The sequence below is a fragment of the Notolepis coatsorum genome (genome assembly GCF_963971535.1).
Source record: "Notolepis coatsorum genome assembly, chromosome: 4".
NCBI lineage: Eukaryota > Metazoa > Chordata > Actinopteri > Aulopiformes > Paralepididae > Notolepis > Notolepis coatsorum.
Genome location: NC_140168.1, coordinates 104,488,256 through 104,510,550, shown reverse-complemented (window position 1 = coordinate 104,510,550; position 22,295 = coordinate 104,488,256). Strand labels below are relative to the sequence as shown.

Sequence of the window (22,295 nt, the reverse complement as noted above, 5' to 3'; positions counted from 1 at the left end):
TTATTGTTATGTTTTCTTCTTGACTTGTTTAAAGAAGACCTGTACGGCCCATGGGGACATTAACGTGTGTTGTTAGGCCTTATAAATAGGGCTGTCAGTTTATCGCATTAATTAGATTAATTAATTACACAGCAAATTATCGCGTTATGAAAATTAACTCAAAATGAATTACAAAAATAAAAAAATAAATAAAAAAAATTCTAAATAATTTTTTCCATAAGATCGTAGAATACACATTTACAGACTTTTTTTAATATGGTCCATTTGCATGTTCTTGGTATCTGATTCTAGGGACATCTATGGATCTCCAGTGTCAGAAATACTGTGTCTGTTACTAGGCTTGAGTAAATTGTAATGAACCAAATGAGAATATCAATACATTTTTTTTTATCTTTGACTGTGAATAACACCATGCTCAAATTGACCAGACCTGAAAAATCTTTTTTTGTTTTGTAGATACAGTACTGAATTCTGCCATCCGGACACATGCAATTTGAAATATGATTATAGAATATAGAATAAAATATAGAATAAAATGGTTATGCGATTAAAATGTGATTAATTAGATTAATTAATTACAAATCCTGTAATTAATTAGATACATTTTTTTAATCGCCTGACAGCACTACTTATAAATAAATTTGATTTGATTTGATTTAGATTGCTAATAAAAAAATCAAACGACAATATACAGGTCAAATATGAATTTAGAATTAAAATTGATTATCATTTATTACTGTATCTACAAATCCTTCTGTTTAATCATCTTCCCTTTATTCATTTGCTTAGATTTTTTGTACACTTGATCTCAATAGGGTGGTGAAGGAGCTCAGTGAGCAAGCTCGGTTTGCTCACAATTGTAACAGTGTTATTCACCGGCACAGATGCAAAGAAATATCATCATTTATATTCTCCTTTTTTTCATTACAATTTACTCAAGCCTAGTAACAGACACAATATTGACACAGGAAATACATTCCCCCAGGTCCCTAGATGTTCCTAGATCCCAAGAACATGCAAATTGACCTTGTAGAAGTGGAGCAATCTTCCATTTACTTAGGCATGTACCTTTAGGCAAAATCTCTGAAAATAGGGCTACAGCTTAATTAATCTGATATTAGGATGTCTATTTGTTCCTGTTTTAAAGCCCGTTATTGTGTATAATAAATGGATACTTGTGTCAAACCATGTTGTGTTGTGCTTCCTGCTTCAAGAACAGAACAGACCAATAGAGCCTGATCTGTGTTTAAACATGGAATCCACTTCTGTATTTAAACATTGAATCCACTTCTGTGTTTAAACATGGAATCCACTTCTGTATTTAAACATGGATCCACTTCTGTGTTTAAACATGGAATCCACTTCTGTATTTAAACATGGAATCCACTTCTGTGTTTAAACATGTATTTAAACATGGAATCCACTTCTGTGTTTAAACATGGAATCCACTTCTGTTTTTAAACATGGAATCCACTTCTGTGTTTAAACATGGAATCCACTTCTGTGTTTAAACATGGAATCCACTTCTGTGTTTAAACATGGAATCCACTTCTGTATTTAAACATGGAATCCACTTCTGTGTTTAAACATAAATCCACTTCTGTATTTAAACATGGAATCCACTTCTGTATTTAAACATGGAATCCACTTTTGTGTTTAAACATGGAACTACTAACGTATATCTAATCTATGTAACGTATCTCTGGTCGATCGTTTGCTTAACTCGTATAGTGGAATTTCCTTTTCTCTGCGTCGAAGATACGTTGTTCATTCATTCAATTGGCTCGCTTGAAATTAATCTGAGACGACACGAGAGCGCAGTCGGTACAAACAGAACGCAATCTGTGTTTTAATGAAAACACAGCTCAATCATCAGGTTTAACAGCTCAGAATTACTTCAATTCTAATATCGTCTTCTTCTCGTGGATTGCTGGTTGTCTCGTACAATCGTCTCTTTTCTCGAACCGTCTCAGTGGTAGCGTCTCAGGGATGATTCTCCTGTGTGTGTCTCCTTCAGCGAGCACCCCTGTTTAAGAAACTAAAGCCACACCCCTCGTCCTGTTCCATCATGTGACGTAGGCCCAGGAGCATGGCTTTCTCTGATTGGCTGAATTGCTTTAGATGGCATCCATTTTGTGAATACGTCATCTTGGATTTGAGAATCGTTTCCTTTTAAGGCGCTATTGACTTTTTTAGAGACTGATTTTGCCGTAAATGGAGGGAGTCACTATAATTACCAATACAACCACCAACAGTTTACTTCAAATCACTATTCCTATGTGTTCCCTTGTTTGTAAGGATTTAAAACTTTCAGATTACTTCCTGATTATTCAAGCTATATTAGTTTAATTGTTTTCCCGAATTCTGGGGCCTTCTAATTTTATATTTAACTATTTATTGATCTTTAACCATGCTTATTATTTTCTGTCTATTCTAAAGTATTCTTTGACTTAGTTTTAACCTTTTCCAACACTGAAGCATTGTAACCAACTTCTAATTTTAGTCTATAATAGGTTTTATGTCTAACTTAACTTCTAAAAGATCAATCCGTATCTTGGTTAGTCTCAAACTGATCCATACAATAATCTAAAACCGGTCTAGTCTAATTCCAATACATAATACTTTATAATTTAGTTTACTGTTGTCCAAATTTAGGCAATTAATTACAAAGGAGTTCCTGTGACCAGAAGGCGACCAGGTGCCCTCTGTGGAAGTTGGACCCATAAAGATAGCTATTTCTAACAGCGGGTTATGTTCTGGCTTGTATAAACAGGATGAACTGTTGAACTGCTAACTTTATCTGGTCTCCCAGCCCCATATATGGCCTAGAGTATTTACAGTTGCCCTAATCAATCACAATGTCCATTGTGGCGGAAGGTTTGGTCAACAGCCATCTGCTCAACTGTTAAACTTACTGGCAGCCAGAACCTAGTGATATTTAAATTACCTTGTGGTTTCCTGTAGAATATATGTGAAGGGGGAAAGGGCCATTTTCAGTTGCAGCGAGAGAGAATTTTTTTATTCTAACTGAAGTTCTATTGAATATTTACCATTGTATAGTCGGTTTGCCCTTTTTAACCTATTGACTTGGCCAGATTTAAATGCAGATTAACTGTTTCCCTCTAACCACTTACCACAGCCTTGTCCCGTAGAGTTGTAGACCTTTTGAGGAACAGTAATGTTTCATTTTGATAATTTACCACAAACCCTTCTATGAGGGTTCTAACCCTCAATTTGTAACCAGTAAATTCCAAAATCAAACATGTCTTTCTTTATATAAACCCATAATCCTGTTACAATTTCTTAATATTTTTTTTAAAATAAAATAAATACAAAACCCACAATATCATAACCATTTCCTTCTGTACAGTTATAAAATAATCTTTCACTCTTAGACTCTTCCCCAGTCACACACACCATCAGTTATTGATATGACTTCATGACTATTGGAAGGTAATCAAACCCAAATTTATCAGCTTTTTTCTTTATGACTATTTTATCCATGTAATTAGCTTAATATGCAATGTACTCTGCAAGAAAAGATTAATACATCACACCAAAAAAAGATTAACATTCTAAAAAACGACGAGGGAGACTTAACCAAGAAAATATATACAATTTTCTCCCTCAGAAGGACCACTTTAAGGTCTATTTTATCCTTAGCTTCAACCCTGTCAGTTATCCTTTATCGAAACCTCTGAGGTCTATTGATAACCCGTTGTGGCCGTGGCCTCTTCGTTGGATTTGCGCTAATCGCTATCTCTTCCGGTGTCTCCGGTACCTCTGTCGGTACGCCTTCAAAGTCCACAGAGGAAAAATCATTTTCCAATTCCAATTCATGATTTCCTCTGTCTGGCTCCTGTAGGAATCCTTCATCTCCCACAGAGGTATAATCGTGTTGCCCTCTGTCTGGTTCACCATAATCATCCTCATTTTCTCCTTCGTCTTGCATTTCCTCCTGTTCTTGATCAATGAACAGGGGTTCGGATTCCAATTCTTGCCCATCCTGCAGGGCTTTTACGCGATGCGAAAGATGAAATCACATCGGTGATCCTTTAACCTGTAGAGCCTTTTCTGTAGCTCGTACGACCTCATACGGTCCTTCTCGCCGCGCTCCGTACCACTTACGTCTGAACACTTTTACATAAACGTAATCTCCTGGTAATATCTGAGGTGCACTCCGCCTATTCCGCCTATCCACCTCCTCTGTTTCCTGTTTACTGGAAACATAATCGTGAATCTCCCCGTGGAGCTTTGTCATGTACTTTACGTACTCACGCATCTCATAGTCCAGGATGTCCAAACTCTGACCTTTGCCTGTTGCGCGCAAGCCTGGCACAACCATACATCGGCCAAACAACATTTTGTGCGCTGTTAAACGCAGGCCTCGAATCTCGCTCGAACGACACGCCATTAATGCTAATGATGGAGCACTTAACCAATTTAGACCTGTGTGTTGACAGATTTTAACCAATTTGTTCTTCAGAACCCCGTTCATGGAGTACTAAACGTACAGGTTTGTCCACAAATACTTTTCCATTGTCCGAACAGACTCTGTCAGGAATTCCATAACGTGTGACGACATGCTGGCATAAGAACTTGGCTACTGAGGCAGCATCTTTATGCTTGGTCACGCACGCCTCCACCCACCTCGAAAAATTATACACGACGACGAGAATATACCGCTTCTGGTTAATCGGTTTTATCATGTCTACATAGTCAATCACAAGTTCCCTCATTGTGCCATTTGGTGTGGGGATGTGTCCCGGGGACACAACAATCCCTCTACGTGCATTATTCTTCAAACAAATTGCACATCTACTTATTACATGATCAATTTGTTGTAGCAGGTTTGGCGCCCAAAAACCATACTCTCTTATTTTCTACTCACCTCTCTCCGGTGTGCATGGCAGAAGTCATGCGCCGTTTGGATCAGCAGTCTGACCAGGCCTGTCGGTAAAACCACAAGTCCTTCATGGTTCCGCCATAAACAAGTCCCATCCCTACTAGCCCCTCTTGCTGACCAGAGATTTCTCTCCACCTGACCAGCCTCTTCCTGAAAGGTCAAAACATCTCTAAGTAATCTTATCTTCCAGCTCAACCTTGTGTGTGATAACCAATACTTTACCTGCTCTGTCCGCACCTGTCACTCGCTTGGCAGCGTCATCTGCCATGTTGTTACCTCTGGTCACCTTAGACTCATCAGACTGATGGGCAGTGCATTTGATTATTGCAATTTGTTCGGGTTTCATTATTGCTCCTAACAAATCGATTATCTGACTACCGTGACGTATGGCTGTACCATCAGCTCACTTAAAACCTCGCCCTTTCCACACCGCTCCGTAGAGAAAAGCTATGTTCTGCGCATATGAGCTATCTGTATAGATATTTACATCTTTGCCTTCTGCCATTTTGCATGCTTCAATCAGAGCGACTAATTCTCCCAACTGAGCTGAGCAGGGTTGTGTCAAGGCTTCGGCCTTCTCTATCACAAACCCATCACCTTGTGATTTTACTACAGAGTAACCTGCTTTTAGGTCCTCTCCAACTCTGTAACATTTTACATAGTTCCAAATCAGGACTGCTAAATGGAAAATCCTGCAAGTCAGCTCTAAGTCTGGAGTACCTCTCGGCTTCAGCCACACAGTCGTGAGGGTCTCCATCCTCAGGCTTAGGAAGGGTCTGCGCTGGGTTCACCGTGGAACACCTAGTCAAAGTAACATCTTCCTGTTCCAAAATCCTGTAATAATTTTTAAGACAGGGTATCGTTAGTGCAGATTTACCAGATTCCAACAAATTTTTGACGGCATGTGCTACCATAATATTTACCGGATACCCCATCATGATACTTGCAGCTTTTTCGTACATCAAGAATACTCCGGTGCAATCTCGGTAGCACGGAGGCATCCCCATTTCGACCTCTGAGTAGGCGACGGAGTAGTACGCTATTGGTTGTGGATGGATCCCCACCCCGGTGTTTTGGGTCAGCACCGCGCATGCATACTTCTGATCTGAAGAGGAAGAGACATAGAGTATGAATTGCTTGGTATAATCAGGCAAAGCCAGGGCAGGGGCAGCTAACATAAGGGTCTTTATGGTCTCAAATGCCCGCAGACCCTCCACAGTCCATGTTAATTTAGCACTCAACTTATCGTTTCCGCACACTTTTATCATGGCTCTTAAGGGCCCTACTAGCTCTGTGTAGTTCTCCACCCAAGTGGAACTATACCCCACGATCCCCAGAAAAGCCATCATCTGACGTACAGTCACAGGTTTGGGAGCTTTCTTAATAGTCACCAAATGTTCCTCTGAAATAGCCCGATGGCCCTGTGAAATTGATTGGCCTAGATATGTCACCCTAGGGTGACAATATTGCAATTTTTTCAAAGACACCTTGTGGCCTTTCTCTGATAACAGCTGCAATAACTTAACAGATTCTTTATGACATATTGTCTGATCATCGGCACACAAAATAATGCCATCCATATACTGAATGACTCTGGACTTCAATATCTGGTCTAACCCATCTAGATCTTCTCTTAAGAATTTGTTAAATATGTGTGGAGAATGCTTTAATCCCTGAGGGATCCTAGTGTACTCATAATGCTCATTCTTATATGTGAAACCAAAAAAATGTTGGCACTCCTTGCTCAAGGGTACACTAAAATAAGCACTACACAAATCTATAACCGTAAAATACTCAGCTTTCGGTGGGATAAATGTCAACAGCGTGTGGGGATCTGGGACATCAGCGGTATAGTCAATTAAAACCTCATTGACCGCCCTCAAGTCATGTACCAACCGGTACGAGGTGTCAGATTTCTCCACTGGAAGCAACGGCGTGTTGCTTCTAGGGTTGTCCGTTTTCTGTAGTACTCCTGCTTTCAGAAGTCCTCTGATTTGTGGCTCGATTCCAGCCACCGCTTTTTCCTTCAGTGGGTACTGACTTTTCCAGGGCAGGGTTGCTCCTGGTCTAAGCTCCACCCTCACAGGTTGAGCAGATTTGATCAGTCCGATGTCAGTGCTATGTTTTGACCACAGCACTTCTGGCACGGCCTCCATCATCTCCTCCTGGAGGCTCAATTTCTTGGGGAATTCTCCCACTGTCTCCTGTGACAGCTGTACCGTTTGGGGACGGCCCATCCCTGTGCCTTGAACCATTATCTTGACAAACCGCATGTCTGGGCTTATCCATATTAATCGGTTCTCCTTCATCTGTTTGAATTCCATTCCTTCCGCTTCTTTCATCATTTCACCGATGTGCTGTTGATCGCAACAGTCTGTTACTTTTAACGTCACATGTGGAACACTATCTGCTATCTCGTGTTCTCTCAGCAAATAGTCGCTCTGTGCTATGCGTATTGCCGCTCCTTGGGGTCCCAGTATGATACTGGTGGCGTTGAGCTGTACCTCCTCTGGTTGATTTCTCAGCCACTCCTGTGCCTGTGACTGCTCTGCATCTCGATAGTATTTCAGAGTGCAATGGTATAGTGTCTCTGGGTTCTTTGCTCCTGGCATGTTGGCTGTGATGAATGCCTCCCATTCCAACGCTGGCCCAAGCAATTCCTGGCTTAGGTCTCCCAACCAGTATACTTCCGGTGGTCGGGTGTCTGTCCTTTGCATCATCTGATAGTAGTGATCTTCCGGGACATCGATCACACAACCATCAGGCGTGCATAAAATGTTCATCCTCAGCAAACCAAGGCCGTCCCTGCCCAGTAAGCCGATGGGTGCGGTGTCTGAGACCAATATGGAAACCATCGGTTCTTTTCCTCTATATTTCAGGGTGACAGGTTCTGTCACTGGGATCAGCTGTTTGATTCCTTCAAATCCAATTGTCCGTACATATTGACCAGACATGGGTAGGTGTGTGGCATCCTTAAGTTGGACTACAGTCAATGCCGCTCCGGTGTCTGCCATCATCCTGACAGGTTGATCATTTACCGTTACGTACACTATGGGCTCCTCCCTTAAGTTTGACAATGACAGCTGACACCCCCCATTGAATTATCTGGGCCCCGTCAGAACGTCTGCTCCGGCCCCCTTGATGGATTTACTGGGCCCATGTTCTGTTATGATTGATTCTGATTTTGGGTCTGGCCTTGATTCGGATTCTGGGTCTGGCCTTGAGTCGGATTCTGGGTCTGGCCTTGGTTCGGCCCGTAATACTGATCTTGGAGTTGGCCGTATCCTCCTCGGCCTCCTCTGGTATTTTCTCGACCCCTGTTGCTGGCTCTTTGGGCTCGCCACCCTTTGTCACAGGTCCTGGCCAGATGTCCTATTTCACCACAAAATCCAGCATTCTGCCGAAGACGGGTATCCATTCGGTCCTCCTCTTCGGCCTCCATTTTGTCCTCGGGGCTGCCAGTTCGACCCACTCTGGTACTGTTGTTGTACTGGTGCCGGCCCTCCCTGTATTTCGGGCTGTGTTGGTTCCGGGTTGTTCAGTTGTCCACCAGTCCCCATCTCGGCTTTGGGCTGTGCGGCTTGTACCATAGCCTGTAGGTATTCCACAACCTTGGTTGCCTCGGCAGGCTGTTGGTACAAGAGCTTTCGCTGACTAGCCGTTTCTTTTTCCTTGGCCTGTTGCTCCTTTTTCCTGTAAAGCTCAACTTGATGGCTCACATTGTCCATGTACTGGTTCAAAGGAAGACTTCCCAAAGATACCACCTCAATCAGTTTTTGTCTCACCTCACTGGAGAGGCCCCGCTGAATCTTTTCTCTGAGCATTGCCTCCCCCATCGGATTGGCTTCTGGATCTTGGCCAGTCATGTCTCTCCAGGTGGCGTAGGCCTTCGCCACATACTCCCTGGGGTGGGTATCAGGCCCCAAGGTACCAATGTGGATCTTGTCTGGGTGCATCATGGTTGGATAGGTTTCCCGCAGGGCTAGCCACAGTACTCCCCTGTGGGCGGCAAATAGGTCCTGGTCATGTGCTCCTGAAACTACGTACCTCATCATACCAGCCTTCTGTAGTAGTGCTTCCATGGCCGAGACTCCTATTTTGTGTGAGAACAACCGCTTGACATCGCCTATAGCCAGCTGTTGGCCTACCATCAGTTCCTCCAGTTTGGCAATCCACGGAAATGCCCCGTTCTGGAGGGATGGCAATTTCTCCGATATTTGGGTCATATCTGAAGCATTCCAGGGCTTATATTCCAACCCCTGTTGTTTTATTATTACTGGGGTCATCTTGACCGGTTGCTCTCTTGTAGTTGATCTTGTCACTCTTCTCGTTTCGGTGGCTTCCAGCTCTCTGATGGTTTTCCTTATCATTTCACTTTCTTTTTTCAAAGCTTTCCGTATTGGTTTCGGCCTCTCTCCAGGTGTGGGTGACCGGTTTGTAGCCCTCGGACTCAGAGTCCTTTATTGCGTTGTAGGCCTGTATCCGTTCTTCCATCTCGACTTTTTTCCACGACTACTCCCGCATGTTTTACTTTTAAGTCCTCCAGGGCGTCTCTTAGTTTCGTCATCTCGCTGCTTTCTTTGGCGTCTGGTGGGGAAGGGTATCTTGGAGCAGATTGCCTACTTCCTGGTGTCCTCACAGAGGCTCCCCTGTGTTCCTCCTCTTGCTCTTGCTCCTCTTCCTTGTCCTTTCTCTCCCACTGGGTCAGTGTGGAGCCCACCACTGAGTCTTCCTCTAGTTCGTCCAGTTCGCTGACGGCTAAGGGGGGGGACCTCTCGTTGGCTCTCTCTGGCAGTAGTATTCTATATCGCTGAGGTCGCTACCGTATATATATATTTTTAATTCCAGTCCTTTAGCCTGAGTCCTCCGTTCGCCCCCAGAGGATATCCTTCTGTGCGGCAGAGAGCGGTGCAGTCCGCCTTTGTCGGTGCTGTTGTTCTATATATATCTTTGCCGCTCTGGTAGCAGGAGGAGTTTGGGAGCGAGGTGCTCGCCCCCTCCTTTCAATCTCCTCTAGCTCGGCCGCTCCAGGCGTTCATTTCTATCACAGGCAGGATAGGGTATATTGGTTCCCTATTCCTGCTATCATACGGTGGGGGTGCTATAGTTACCTCAGCTCTTACCTGTTCTGCTCTCGGTTGGAATCCTGGGGTGAGCGGGGCTATCTCAGCTGCACTTTGGGAGGTGACAATTGTCCTGTTAGGGGCCAGGGAAGTGGTCGTGATCGGGGCTACCTCCTCTATCGGCTTGGCCTCCTCACTGACAGTAGAACTGCCCTTTTCCTCACTCTTCCTTCTCTCAGCTTCCTGAGAGAAGAGTTCTAAAGTCGTTATCTCTTGCATGCGTTTCTCCCCTCTTTTCCTCCCCTTCCTCCCCTTTTCCTCTCTTGTCTTATAATTCCTAATTAGAGCATGCAGATCTGCTATTATAGCCAAATCAAAAGAGCCTTCAATAGGCCAACGTTTTGCGATGTTTGGCCATCTCTTGTTCCATATCTTTGATAATCTAGTAATTTTTGCCAAATAATAAGGATTGTCCTGTGTGAAAGGATTATTTTTAGCGATAATCTGTACTGGATTATCCTCCATCCAACCAATTAGGGTAGTCATCTCTTTATTTGTCACGGTTTCCATTTTCTTATATGAGTTTCTATTTCTCATTTACCAGTGTTTTAATTCCTATTTTGTTTTCTAGTCTAAGAAATCTTTTTCTCTGTTTTTCAAATGGCAGCAGGCAAGGAAGTGTTTTTTGTATTCCCTGTCTAAATGTAGGTGTCTATTCTTTTGTGACTATCTCCTACTCGAACAGCCAATAACGGCACTGTACACCCTGTCTATTATTTTCTTTCCCTCTCACTGGTGATCTGTAGTCTTACCTGATTTGTGGTGCCATTTTTGCCTGGCAGAACTGCTGAAAGACAGAGCACAAAATACAACAGTTCTCTTTAATTTCCAACTGGAATTTCACTTTACTCAGTCTTTTCAGTATGAATATGTTTCTTATCTAAAATTCATACCACATCAAATTTTTTAGAGATCTTGTACAGTATGAATAATCTTTTACTTAATTCATACAAATTTCAAACAATGAGAGATATTGTGATTGACATTGGTGTTTGCGTCTTAGGTGTCTACTCCCTTATTTCCGCTCTTCGTCAACACACTGGTTTCCTCCTTTGTCAAATCTCGGCTCTCCAATATTCCCCGTGGTTTCACTCCAATTCTGTTCACCTCGAAAATCACAAACATCTAGATTAGAGTCTTAAAGTTGACTACACACGTCATTCATTCTTTTGTTTCCATGTTTCAATACCATTCCACCCAGCGGACACACATCGAACTCAGACACGTGTCCACTAACATCCTTCAAAAGCATACCTGGACATCGCTCCCTGCCCGCCACGAGGCCCCACCCTCTGTTTTCTGAAGCGTCCATTACAGACTCCCCACAGAGGCCAGGATATACCTCACCACAGGTACAAGGTAGTTAATGCCCAATCACCCCATTGCATCATCCAGTCTACTAACCCCAGGAAGTCCAATGCCCTGCCGGACGATCATGCATAATCGTCCAGACCCAGCACCAGACCCCAGGGACATAATAACTCCCAACACATCCTCCTCTTGTGTACCTACTATGGAAACAAATTTAATTTATACATAACAAACATTACTTTACAATATCCCCAGGCACGTCCCCTATTATCATACCCTTACGTACACCCCAACCCCACCACCCATTGACCCAAAATGTCCACCATTTCAGATCACAGAATGGTATCCAGGGCGTACTCCTGGTATCCTGGCACCAACGGGACGCCCACCCCTGCTCGGCTCCCTGGAATATCCTCCTCTATCACCATCATCATCGCCATAGCAGGTGCAGCCGAGCAGAGTGACTTCTCTACCGCCGGGCCGGCTGCGCAGAGAGTCCTAAACAGATACCCAAAGCGTGCTTTGATCACAGACACACAAACGACTAATATTACAAATACTACCACTGCATAGAGTAGGTACTTAACAATCAACCAACCTATATACCCTACCTGCCCCGTACCCCAATCTGCCCATGATTCCCCCTGAGACTCATGCAGATCCCTTGTAATGTTCTTCAAATGCTCAATTATGTCTGGCATGGACGTCTCATCGTTCGCAGGCACATATGTACAGTATTCTTGACCAATGAATGCACATGTACCCCCCGAAGCTGCCAACAAAAAATCCATAGCTGCTCTAGTCTGCATCTCCATCAGCCTCAATGACCGTATCTCCTCGTTCTCCAGGCCAAACCCCTTTGCTGATGTGGCAGCCATGTCCTCAAATACCTTAGCCAAATGATCAATCTCTTTCATATTCGCCCATGTCCCATATGGGGGAAGTACCACCCCGAAAAAATGACTCGTATGAGTTGCAGCCCACGTCTTCCTAGCCCCAGGGTGCGTTGGCAAGACATCAGTTACCCTCATAGCCGGCACCAAATACCCCATTGCACACCTCCCTTTCCAACCCGCTGGCAACGAGGCATACGCATTTTCGCCACAGATCCAATACTTACCCGGGGGAGCCAGCGCAGCTACCTCCGCAGCCCCTAACCCCACACTGCCCATGCAATTACCTAACAACCCCACTTCTATCCCCTCCGACTTACCGTCATCACACCTCGTAAACTCCTCTGGTCTAATCACCACCGGAATAGGCCCAACATCCAACAGAGCCCGTATCACCTTCCCCCCTTTTGACAACCCTGTCCCGTTATTTGCAACTTTCGCTACCGCTCTCGCCATTTTTATAAACAAATTTTTGTGAGGTCCCGGCTTGTACATGTCTATTTCTATAAGATCGGGTTTATGGTTCCAAAAATACAGCATAACCCCCGCCGCACATAACAACCAAGCCGTTACCAAAGTGCACGTCAACAAAGCACACTTCGCATTCCTAGACAAACCAGAGCACATCCTTGGACCGGCCTGCCCTCTTCTGCGTTATCACTGCCTTCTCCTCCTTCAGCCGCGCGTTTCCTATACCTCCTGTAACCCCCACAAATAACAAATAACAACACGCCTTTTAACAACACGTCCACCCACAAACAACACACACAACGTTTCAACCCACCCTTAGTCAAACCCCCAAGGAAAAGAGGGAATGAGGGGGTGTAGCCGGGCAGGGAAAGGGCATGGACACGCAGGGAAAGGAAACGGAATATACTCCCCTGTAAAAATAGGGGATGTAAAGGCTCACCTAAGAACCCAGGGGTGCTGGAAGGAGGAGGGGCGTAGGAGAGTAGTCTAGGGAGCAAGGGAGGAGCGACTAGGGAGGGAGAGACTAGGAAGGGAGGAAGGGAGGAACTAGGAAGGGAGGAACGAGGAAGGGAGAGACTAGGAAGGGAGGAAAGGAGGAACTAGGAAGGGATCTAGAGGGAGGGGTGGGATGGACGGGATCCAGAGGGAGGGGTGGGATATAGGAAAGGAATACCGTAAGGATGAGGGGGGGGGGACCTGGAATCAGAGAAGGCATCATGCATAAAAATAAAAAAAACATAACTCATTTTTGGAGGGAGGTAGGTGGCGCCACTTAGCCTTCGGACTTCGGCGGAGACCTCCAGCCATACTTCTCATGGTTTTTTACCAGGGTCTTAAAGGCGGCCTCCGCCCCCTTGCGGCTGAAAGTCTCCACACCAGCCTCCTCTACCTTCCTGCTAATGCGACCCTGTCCTTTTACGAGGTTTGCGGCAAACTGCCTCATAACGGCCTCCATGGTATAGGCGCTAGACCAACCACGCGGTGTCATCAGCTCCATGCATATGGCCCCACCCTCCATCACGTAACCATTCTCCAATCGCGGGGTGAGCACCCGCATGAAAGGCGGAGAGAATGGGAAATTATTAGGGAAAGAGACATTCAGCAATATGAACTCTGTGTCCGTTTCTTTCATGTCTCGCCATAATGGAGAGTCTACATCTACCTGGTGCAATCTGACATTCCAGTCGAAGAGGTTGTCCTCGACCAGCTCCACCGTGACGAAGCTGTCACCTAGCCGCCGGATCTCCTGGAGCTCTTTCATAAGTCTCCGTGTTCGGACTTGGGCGCAGTGAGGTGCCGGTGGCGGTGTAGAAGATGCACTGGCTTCTCTCACCCTGGCGATCACCCCTCCTGCCGCATTTTTCTGTTTCTCCTTCGCACCTTTCACCATCTTTTATTGGTCAAATTAGTCATGCATTAGACAACCTCTGCGATCCGATTCCCTATATTTCACTTAATGACACTACAGTATGTAAGTAATGTCTATTATTATTATTAGTTTTCTAGCCGATCCTAATGAACATGATCACAGTACGGTGCACTCAGAGAGGGAGAAAAAGAGAGAGCGGGCAAGGCAGAGAGAGGGAGGGAACATTAAGGAAAAGTGTGGGGGGGGGGGGGGGTTCCGGATGATTAAAAATTACTTTACACAACTATGCATTCCACTACTTGAACTGGAATTGGTTAGCTGAGTATCCAATACTACTTTTAATCATTTGAAGGGCAGGTGTTGAAGGAGAAAGGGAAAGAGGGGGGGGGGGTGGCAAGGAGGTAGGGAGGGAGGGAAAGAGAGAGTGAGAGACGCCTCTTAAATTTGCGTATCTCCAATCACCTTCAGTCTAAAGAGTAACCCACAAAGGAGGGAGGGAAGGAGAAGGAGGAAGTGAATGAGAGGGAGGAAGGGAGGCAGGAAATAGGGAGAGAGAGGGAGGAAGGGAGGGAGGGAGGGAGGGAGGGAGGGAGGGAGGGAGGGAGGGAGGGAGGGAGGGAGGGAGGGAGGGAGGGAGGGAGGGAGGGAGGGAGGAGAGAGAGGGAGGGAGGAGAGAGAGGGAGGGAGGGATGGAGGAGGGAGAGGGAGGGATGGAGGGAGGAAGGAAGGAGAGAGAGGGAGGGAGGGATGGAGGGAGGAAGGAGGAAACAAGGAGGAGAGAGAGGGAGGGAGGAAGGGAGGAAGGAAGGAGGAAACAAGGAGGAGAGAGAGGGAGGGAGGGAGGAAGGAAGAAGGAAGGAGAGAGAGGGAGGGATGGAGGGAGGGATGAGGAGAGAGAGGGAGGGATGGAAGGAGGAAGGAAGGAGAGCGAGGGAGGGAGGGATGGAGGGAGGAAGGAGGAGAGAGAGGGAGGGAGGGAGGAAGGAAGAAGGAAGGAGAGAGAGGGAGGGAGGGATGGATGGAGGGAGTGGGAAAGAGGGAGGGAGGATGAAAGAGAGGGCGGGAGCGAGGGAGAGAGCCAACATCGCCCTCTGCTGTAACTTTTGAACATCACATCTATTGCACTACAATACCCACAATACCCTGTTGAAGGAGGTGTCATCACCCTCCAACTATAAGTGCGTCATCACGCAGCAAACCATAACACAGCTTCTAACTCGACGTGCTTACTCAATAAGAAACTACAACTCCCAGAATCCTTTTATACAGGAAGTTGCTCTCAGAGTCACTCTAACCGGACATCGCGAGGTCTTGTAGTCAGCCACAAGTAGTAGCATCACGCGAGATCTCGTCACGGGAGTTACGTTATGTTTACAAAAATAACTCACGCTCCTCCTTTCATTCTTAACCACTAATCCATTCCACCAAACACATATGTTATATCCAGTGTTGTGCTAGTTACTGAAAAATAGTAACTCAGTTACTTTACTAGTTACTTCATTTCAAAGTAACTTCGTTACTGTACTAGTTACTTACACCCAAAAGTAATGAGTTACTGTGAAAAGTAACTATTTAGTTATTTAAAAAAAAAATACAAAAAAAAAATTGCTCAAGTCCCATGCCCCATATACTCAAAATCGGTTGATCAACTTGACAGTTTCCATTCACATCACCGAACTCTGCTAAGCAATGTGGTCTAGAGCGTTTCATTATATATTCCCTCCCCGCTGTATGTATATTTCTCTCCCACCCACCCACCCCCTCCTAATGTACAGTCCCCTCCCCATCATATGTATATACTCTGTCAGGATCTAGGGGTAACAGTACTGTATATTTGAATACCGCTTATGTCACAAATGTATCAGTACTAAATACCTATATGTCCCTATGCCATAAATGTCATGTATGTTGTGTATGTCATAAATGTCTATATGAATTGAAAATGGGGGACCCTGATGGAAACAAGACAAACGTCTTTCTCAGGTCTGCATCCCCTTAACAATTGTATGTATTGAGCCGTACTGTATTGTACCCATTCTGCAATCTGTTAAATAAAGTTTTCATTCATTCATTCATTCATCCATTTATTAATTCATTCATAACCATCTTGCAGCGTTGTTTAAGATATCAATCAAAGCATTGCAACGTTAGAATAGTTAGGATATCAATTGTGCATGAAAGGACTATATTTATATTGTTTGATTAGTATTATGAGATTCCCTGGCAGATTTCGTACAGTCAAAATCCGTTGATCTTGAGTTTCAGTGAACACATTGCACTCACCGTCACCAGTCTGCGGTGGTCGAGATGTAACGTTAGTCCAGTTGACTCCAGCAGCCCTTCAAACATGTTCTTTATCTCGTTTCCATGTTGTATATTAATTATCTCTCCAAGTAGTTGCTAAATGGTTTGTTAGTTCGTTATTATTACTGCGATACTGCGTTCTTATTATGTAGATTCATAGCGAGCGTCCTCTTGTTGTTTACTGTAGAGAGCGTCTATTTCTTTCAGAACGTCAGTGGCCAATCAGAAGTGCGAAAACCAGAATGAGGCTACGGAAAGAAATAATAATAATAATAATACTTCGTTTTATATAGCGCCTTTCAGTCTACAGTAAACAAAACAAACGCAGGCGAAATAAGGACGCTCGCTATGAATCTACATAAAAAGAACGCAGTAACGAACTAACAAACCATTCAGTAACGTAAGTAGCGTTACTGAATTTCAAAAGTAATGCGTTAGAGTACTAGTTGCGGCAAAAAGTAACTTCGTTTCTGTAACGCGTTACTTTGTAACGCGTTAGTCCCAACACTGGTTATATCACATCACCACAGTTATATTCAACTCTTTCATTCAGTAACAGTGTTCTCAGTGCTTTACTCAATGTACTCAATTTGATCCTATCATAGCAACCCCATTCTCGGCACCGAGGTCACCCTTCTCCGGTGAAGTAACACAACAACAACATTGTTGAGTTACCACTTATAAGTGCATTCATTAATCTAAACATCGCCCGTAATATACAATTCTTCTCAATGTCCTAATCATAAAGTGCAGTTAGCTGGCCAGCTTAAGTAAGTACTTATCATTATCCATACACAAACCAGGCTTTTGGAACAACGACCCAACCTTGCAGACGAATTGCTCCACTTCTGCAGAGTCCCCGCACGAAGACTTTAAACGCAGGAGCCTCTCGGCTTGAATCGGAGTTTGTAACTACCTTGTGTTCCCAATATCTTTACAAACCCCGATAACCCCACGCCATTCTCCAATCTACGAGTACTTTTTCCTCCGATTTGATCAAAATACGCAAATCAGAGTCAAATTGTTTCGATGTATCGCACATCATGAAGTTTTTGCAACATTGCAAAAGTCTAATGTCACGAGCATCGATTTAAAACAGTCCGTCCTCACAAGTTGGATTCCCACGCTTTCACTTTAACCTGGCGGCCGCACGATCTGATCCAGTATAGCCCTATTTTACCTTTCTTACTGACTACCATACCATTGTTTAATAGAGGGTTTGTATACTCGTATGGCACCCTTCCCACCCATCGGGCGACCCCAGAGTGAGCGGTACGCTTCCGATAAGTGGACAGAGCCCCCACCAGCACCCTCTTACCAAACAACATCCCAGTCAGTCCCGTACCATCCTCTTCTGAATGGTCTTTACCCTATCCACATCGCTACCAGTCCTGTACAACGCAGGGCTGATAGCGATGTAAATTCATTTCTACCCGTTACACTACCCTGAATCTTCCAATCGCACGGACCTCAAATTCCTAACCCTATCAGTGCTTTACGTTCAGACATTATTCGCGCGGTTGAGACCAGAACCAACGGTGTGAATCTTGGTTACTGATCTCTGCCGTGATCGACAATATCTTTTTGTAAAACACGGTCATTTCTTATAGCCAACCCTATTCGAAGACTGCTCGTCCCAAACCAATCTTAGACGCCCCATCTTCCCGTTTACTCACCTTCAAATTCGTTGTTGTATCTCGGCTGATGTTGAAGAAATTGTCGCAGGCTTCGATGAGAGAAAGCGAGTTTCGGTCCTCCAAGATGTAGTGCGTCTTCCAATCGGCTTCGTTCGAATATACAGCCCGGTGTCACGGCGACATTTAACGTATATCTAATCTATGTAACGTATCTCTGGTCGATCGTTTGCTTAACTTGTATAGTGGAATTTCCTTTTCTCTGCGCTGAAGATACGTTGTTCATTCATTCAATTGGCTCGCTTGAAATGAATCTGAGACGACACGAGAGCGCAGTCGGTACAAACAGAACGCAACACAGCTCAATCATCAGGTTTAACAGCTCAGAATTACTTCTATTCTAATATCGTCTTCTTCTCGTGAATTGCTGGTTGTCTCTCGTACAATCGTCTCTTTTCTCGAACCGTCTCAGTGGTAGCGTCTCCGGGATGATTCTCCTGTGTGTCTCTCCTTCAGCGAGCACCCCTGTTTAAGAAACTAAAGCCACACCCCTTGTCCTGTTCCGTCATGTGACGTAGGCCCAGGAGCATGGCTTTCTCTGATTGGCTGAATTGCTTTAGATGGCATCCATTTTGTGAATACGTCATCTTGGATTTGAGAATCGTTTCCTTTTAAGGCGCTATTGACTTTTTTAGAGACTGATTTTTCCGTAAATGGAGGGAGTCACTATAATTACAGATACAACCACCAACAGTTTACTTCAAATCTCTATTCCTATGTGTTCCCTTGTTTGTAAGGATTTAAAACTTTCAGATTACTTCTTTATTATTCAAGCTATATTAGTTTAATTGTTTTCCCGAATTCTGGGGCCTTCTAATTTTATATTTAACAATTTATTGATCTTTAACCATGCTTATTATTTTCTGTCTATTATTATTATTTTTTTTTTTTGATCTTTTTCCCCCTCCTTTTTCCTCCGATTTTCTCCCATCCCAATGTTAGTCGTTATGCCAATTCCCAATCCCCTTCCTGGTCGCTGCCAGTGGCGTAGTTAGCCCTGGGCTTCCGGGGCTTTAGCCCCCGATGTTTTTCTCCTAGCCCCCGACCTTTTTTTTATGTCAGCATCCCCATTGTCTGTGCTGAATGTTTGTTAGTGTTTGGTATTTTTTTTTGGTTTTTAGTACTTTTAATCCATTTTTAGTAAGTAGTTTTCATTTGATCCTATCATTCTTTCATTCCACCGATTTGTGGACTTGAAGATGTGCACTTTAACACAGCAGCACCTGGAGCCATCCATACCCATGTCCAGTGTCCACTGACAAAGACATGCTCATGATAAACTATAATAAGCTTTAATCGAACCCTGGTTCATTTCCTCGGATAGTCCGGTTGGTTTGGGGTGGTGTGAAAGCTCATTCACTCTTGCAAGTGAACCCTGACACAGTGGTGTCAGGAGAACTGCCTCTCCCTGAACGTCAGCAAAACAAAAGAGATGATTGTGGACTTCAGGAGGTCGGGGGTCAAGGACTACAGCCCCCTCAACATCGACTGGGCACCGGTTGAGAGAGTGAACAGTTTCAAGTACCTCGGAGCCCACATATCCGAGGACTTGACATGGACCACACACATTGACAGTGTTGTGAAGAAGGCACGACAACGCCTCTACTTCCTCAGGCGCCTAAGGAAGTTCCAAGTCAGTCAGAAGATCCTTAGGAACTTCTACTCATGTACAATAGAGAGCATCCTGACTGGCAACATCACCTCCTGGTTTGGGAATAGCACTGCACAAGACCGTAGCAGACTACAAAGAGTGACACATTCAGCCGAACGCACAATTGGAGGGGGGCTTCTCACCCTCCAGAACATTTACAACAAGCGGTGCAGGGGGAAGGCAAAGAGAATCATCAAGGACTCCAGCCACCCGAACAACTGCCTCTTTGAACTGCTGCGGTCAGGCAAGCGATACCGGAGTCTTAAGGCGAGCACAGAAAGACTCAGAAGAAGCTTCTATCCCCAGGCCATCAGGCTGCTCAACGAACAATAAACACTATGCAACAACCATCAATTGCACATAGCACACACACCCACACGCACACACTCACTTAAACAAACAACACACTGCAGCACCCACTCTCCACAGATCACACAAACACACTTTATATTTATTGATAAAGGATTTGCACTACAACTCGTACACCTACTGTAAATTGTACCTAAATTGTACCTCATCCCATTTCTGATTTGCACTATATAGTATTGTATATTAGTACACTGCATAGTATATTGTTATATGGTAACTCAGTTACGTCTATTATGCATCGAACATTGTACATATGTCTATACTGAACACTGTGACCTCATTTTTTACTTCTAATTTACATGCTATACTATGTTATTTTATTTCATACTTATCTTGTCTTGCACAGTCTCTGGAGCGTAACAGTAAGAAGCATTTTGTATAAAAGTATTCTGTACTTCTGTATGACAACTATTAAAGAAACTTGAACTTGAAACTTGCTACGGTTCATTTGAGATGTGAATGCAAAGCGGACCAAAGGCAGGAAAAGACCCAAAAATCGAATATTTCTTTTTATGAGAAGACTGAAACATAATTATAATGAAACACACAATAGTTTTTTTCCGATTGCTTAAGCATGATTTTGAAAACGGGGCCCGGTGTTTCAAAACACACAATTAGCACAACCACACACACAATTATCAGAACACCTCAGATCCTTTGCTAAATTAAACACTTGTCAAAACCATACACTAATTTATAAAAACTACATTTTGTTACCATATGAAACACATGTTTCATATGACTCAATTCTGTTTGAACCAGTTACACACACTGCTGTGCTTAACCTAAAACACATTTAGCAATTCTACTTCTCAGTGATTAGAGTACTGTAAGTGAAGTACGCAGAGAATGTGCAAATATACAATAAATTCACCAAACACTATACAAGACCAATGCTGTAGACTAGACTGATGAAAATATAATTTATTTATCTACATATACCCAAATCAATGATGCAGACTGCTAAAAAAAACATTTTCTCTCCATATACCCAAATCAATGATGCAGACTGATGAAAATATAAATGTTCTCTCCATATAACCAAATCAGTCAACATTTCAACATGGAGAATCACAACAAAACATGTCCCAGTTTTCATGCTACTATGTGCATAACACTGTAAGCTCAAAAAATATCAGACAAACATAAAAGACTGTATCCAGTACAGGTTAAAATTACAGTAAAACAAAAACTATTTTGAAATTTTTTAAATAGAGTACAGAAAATACTAGACATTATCTCTTTGCCTAGCTGGATCTGGCAAGAGAATTTTTTGTTGTGATTTTCCATGTTGACATGTTGACTGATTTGGGAAAATGGGAGAAAATGTATATTTTCATCAGTCTGCATCATTTGTTTGTCTTGTGTAGTGTTTGGTGAATGTATTGTATATTTTCACGTTCTCTGTGTACAGTACTTCACTCTCTTTCCATTTTGGTTGAAGACAGGTGAACTCACCTGCTGCATTTTTATAGTGCTTAAACCTGATTGGTGTATCTACAATTAAGCAATGGTGTGTTTGTGCATCTGATGGCTGTGTTTAATCAATTGGCTCATATGTGTGGTAATTTGACATTCTGTGTCTAATGTAATGGAAGTGTGTTTAGTGTTTTGCAAATCACTGTGTGTATTGTTTTGCAAAAAGTGTGAGGCTGACATTGTGCTTATAGGGGTGCAAATCTGGGCCTACGTTTTGCTCCTTGAGTGTAAGGTTTTGATAAATGTGTAATACTTTGATTTGAGTGTTTATGCAATTGAAGAAAACTGTAAAGACTAGAGATGAACTGTTTATTTCTTTTGTACATAGGCTGTGCATAATGTTTGTTTGTTTGTTTATTTGCTTATGTGTATGATTCTTAACACTTTAATCGCCATGGGTTAAATTCATAATTTACCATCCCTCGCCAGCTCTATTTGTCTATGGAGAAGTTCCCCTTCTTTGCAGGGCTATAACTTTTTAAATTCTATTGCTAAATTGCCATTATTATGGCCCATTCAATGTCCTATATGTATTGTTCAGGGTGTAGCAACGTTAAACTTTTTCATTCACATATTCATACTAAAATATGGTCTAAAGTATAAGTATGTTTTTATCGTTTTCTGCAGCTTTCTCCAGAACTTGATTTATAGCTCCAAATGCATTATATGCATGATGAAATACAGTTTGATAGCGATCTGTGCCAGATAATAAATTTCAACTGGAG

The 22,295-nt window shown here is 43.5% G+C and overlaps 1 protein-coding gene across 1 annotated transcript; it reads right to left on the bottom strand.

Annotated features, from left to right (window-relative positions):
- Positions 1–13,476: 13,476 nt before the first annotated feature.
- Positions 13,477–13,989, bottom strand: LOC311226934 (ubiquitin-conjugating enzyme E2Q-like protein 1; the record flags this gene model as incomplete). The annotated part of the gene is made up of 1 exon (XM_084312397.1): positions 13,477–13,989. The coding sequence occupies exon 1, from the start codon at positions 13,963–13,965 to the stop codon at positions 13,477–13,479; it is 489 nt and encodes a 162-aa protein (XP_084168523.1). The 5' UTR covers positions 13,966–13,989.
- Between the last annotated feature and the right edge of the window lie 8,306 nt (positions 13,990–22,295).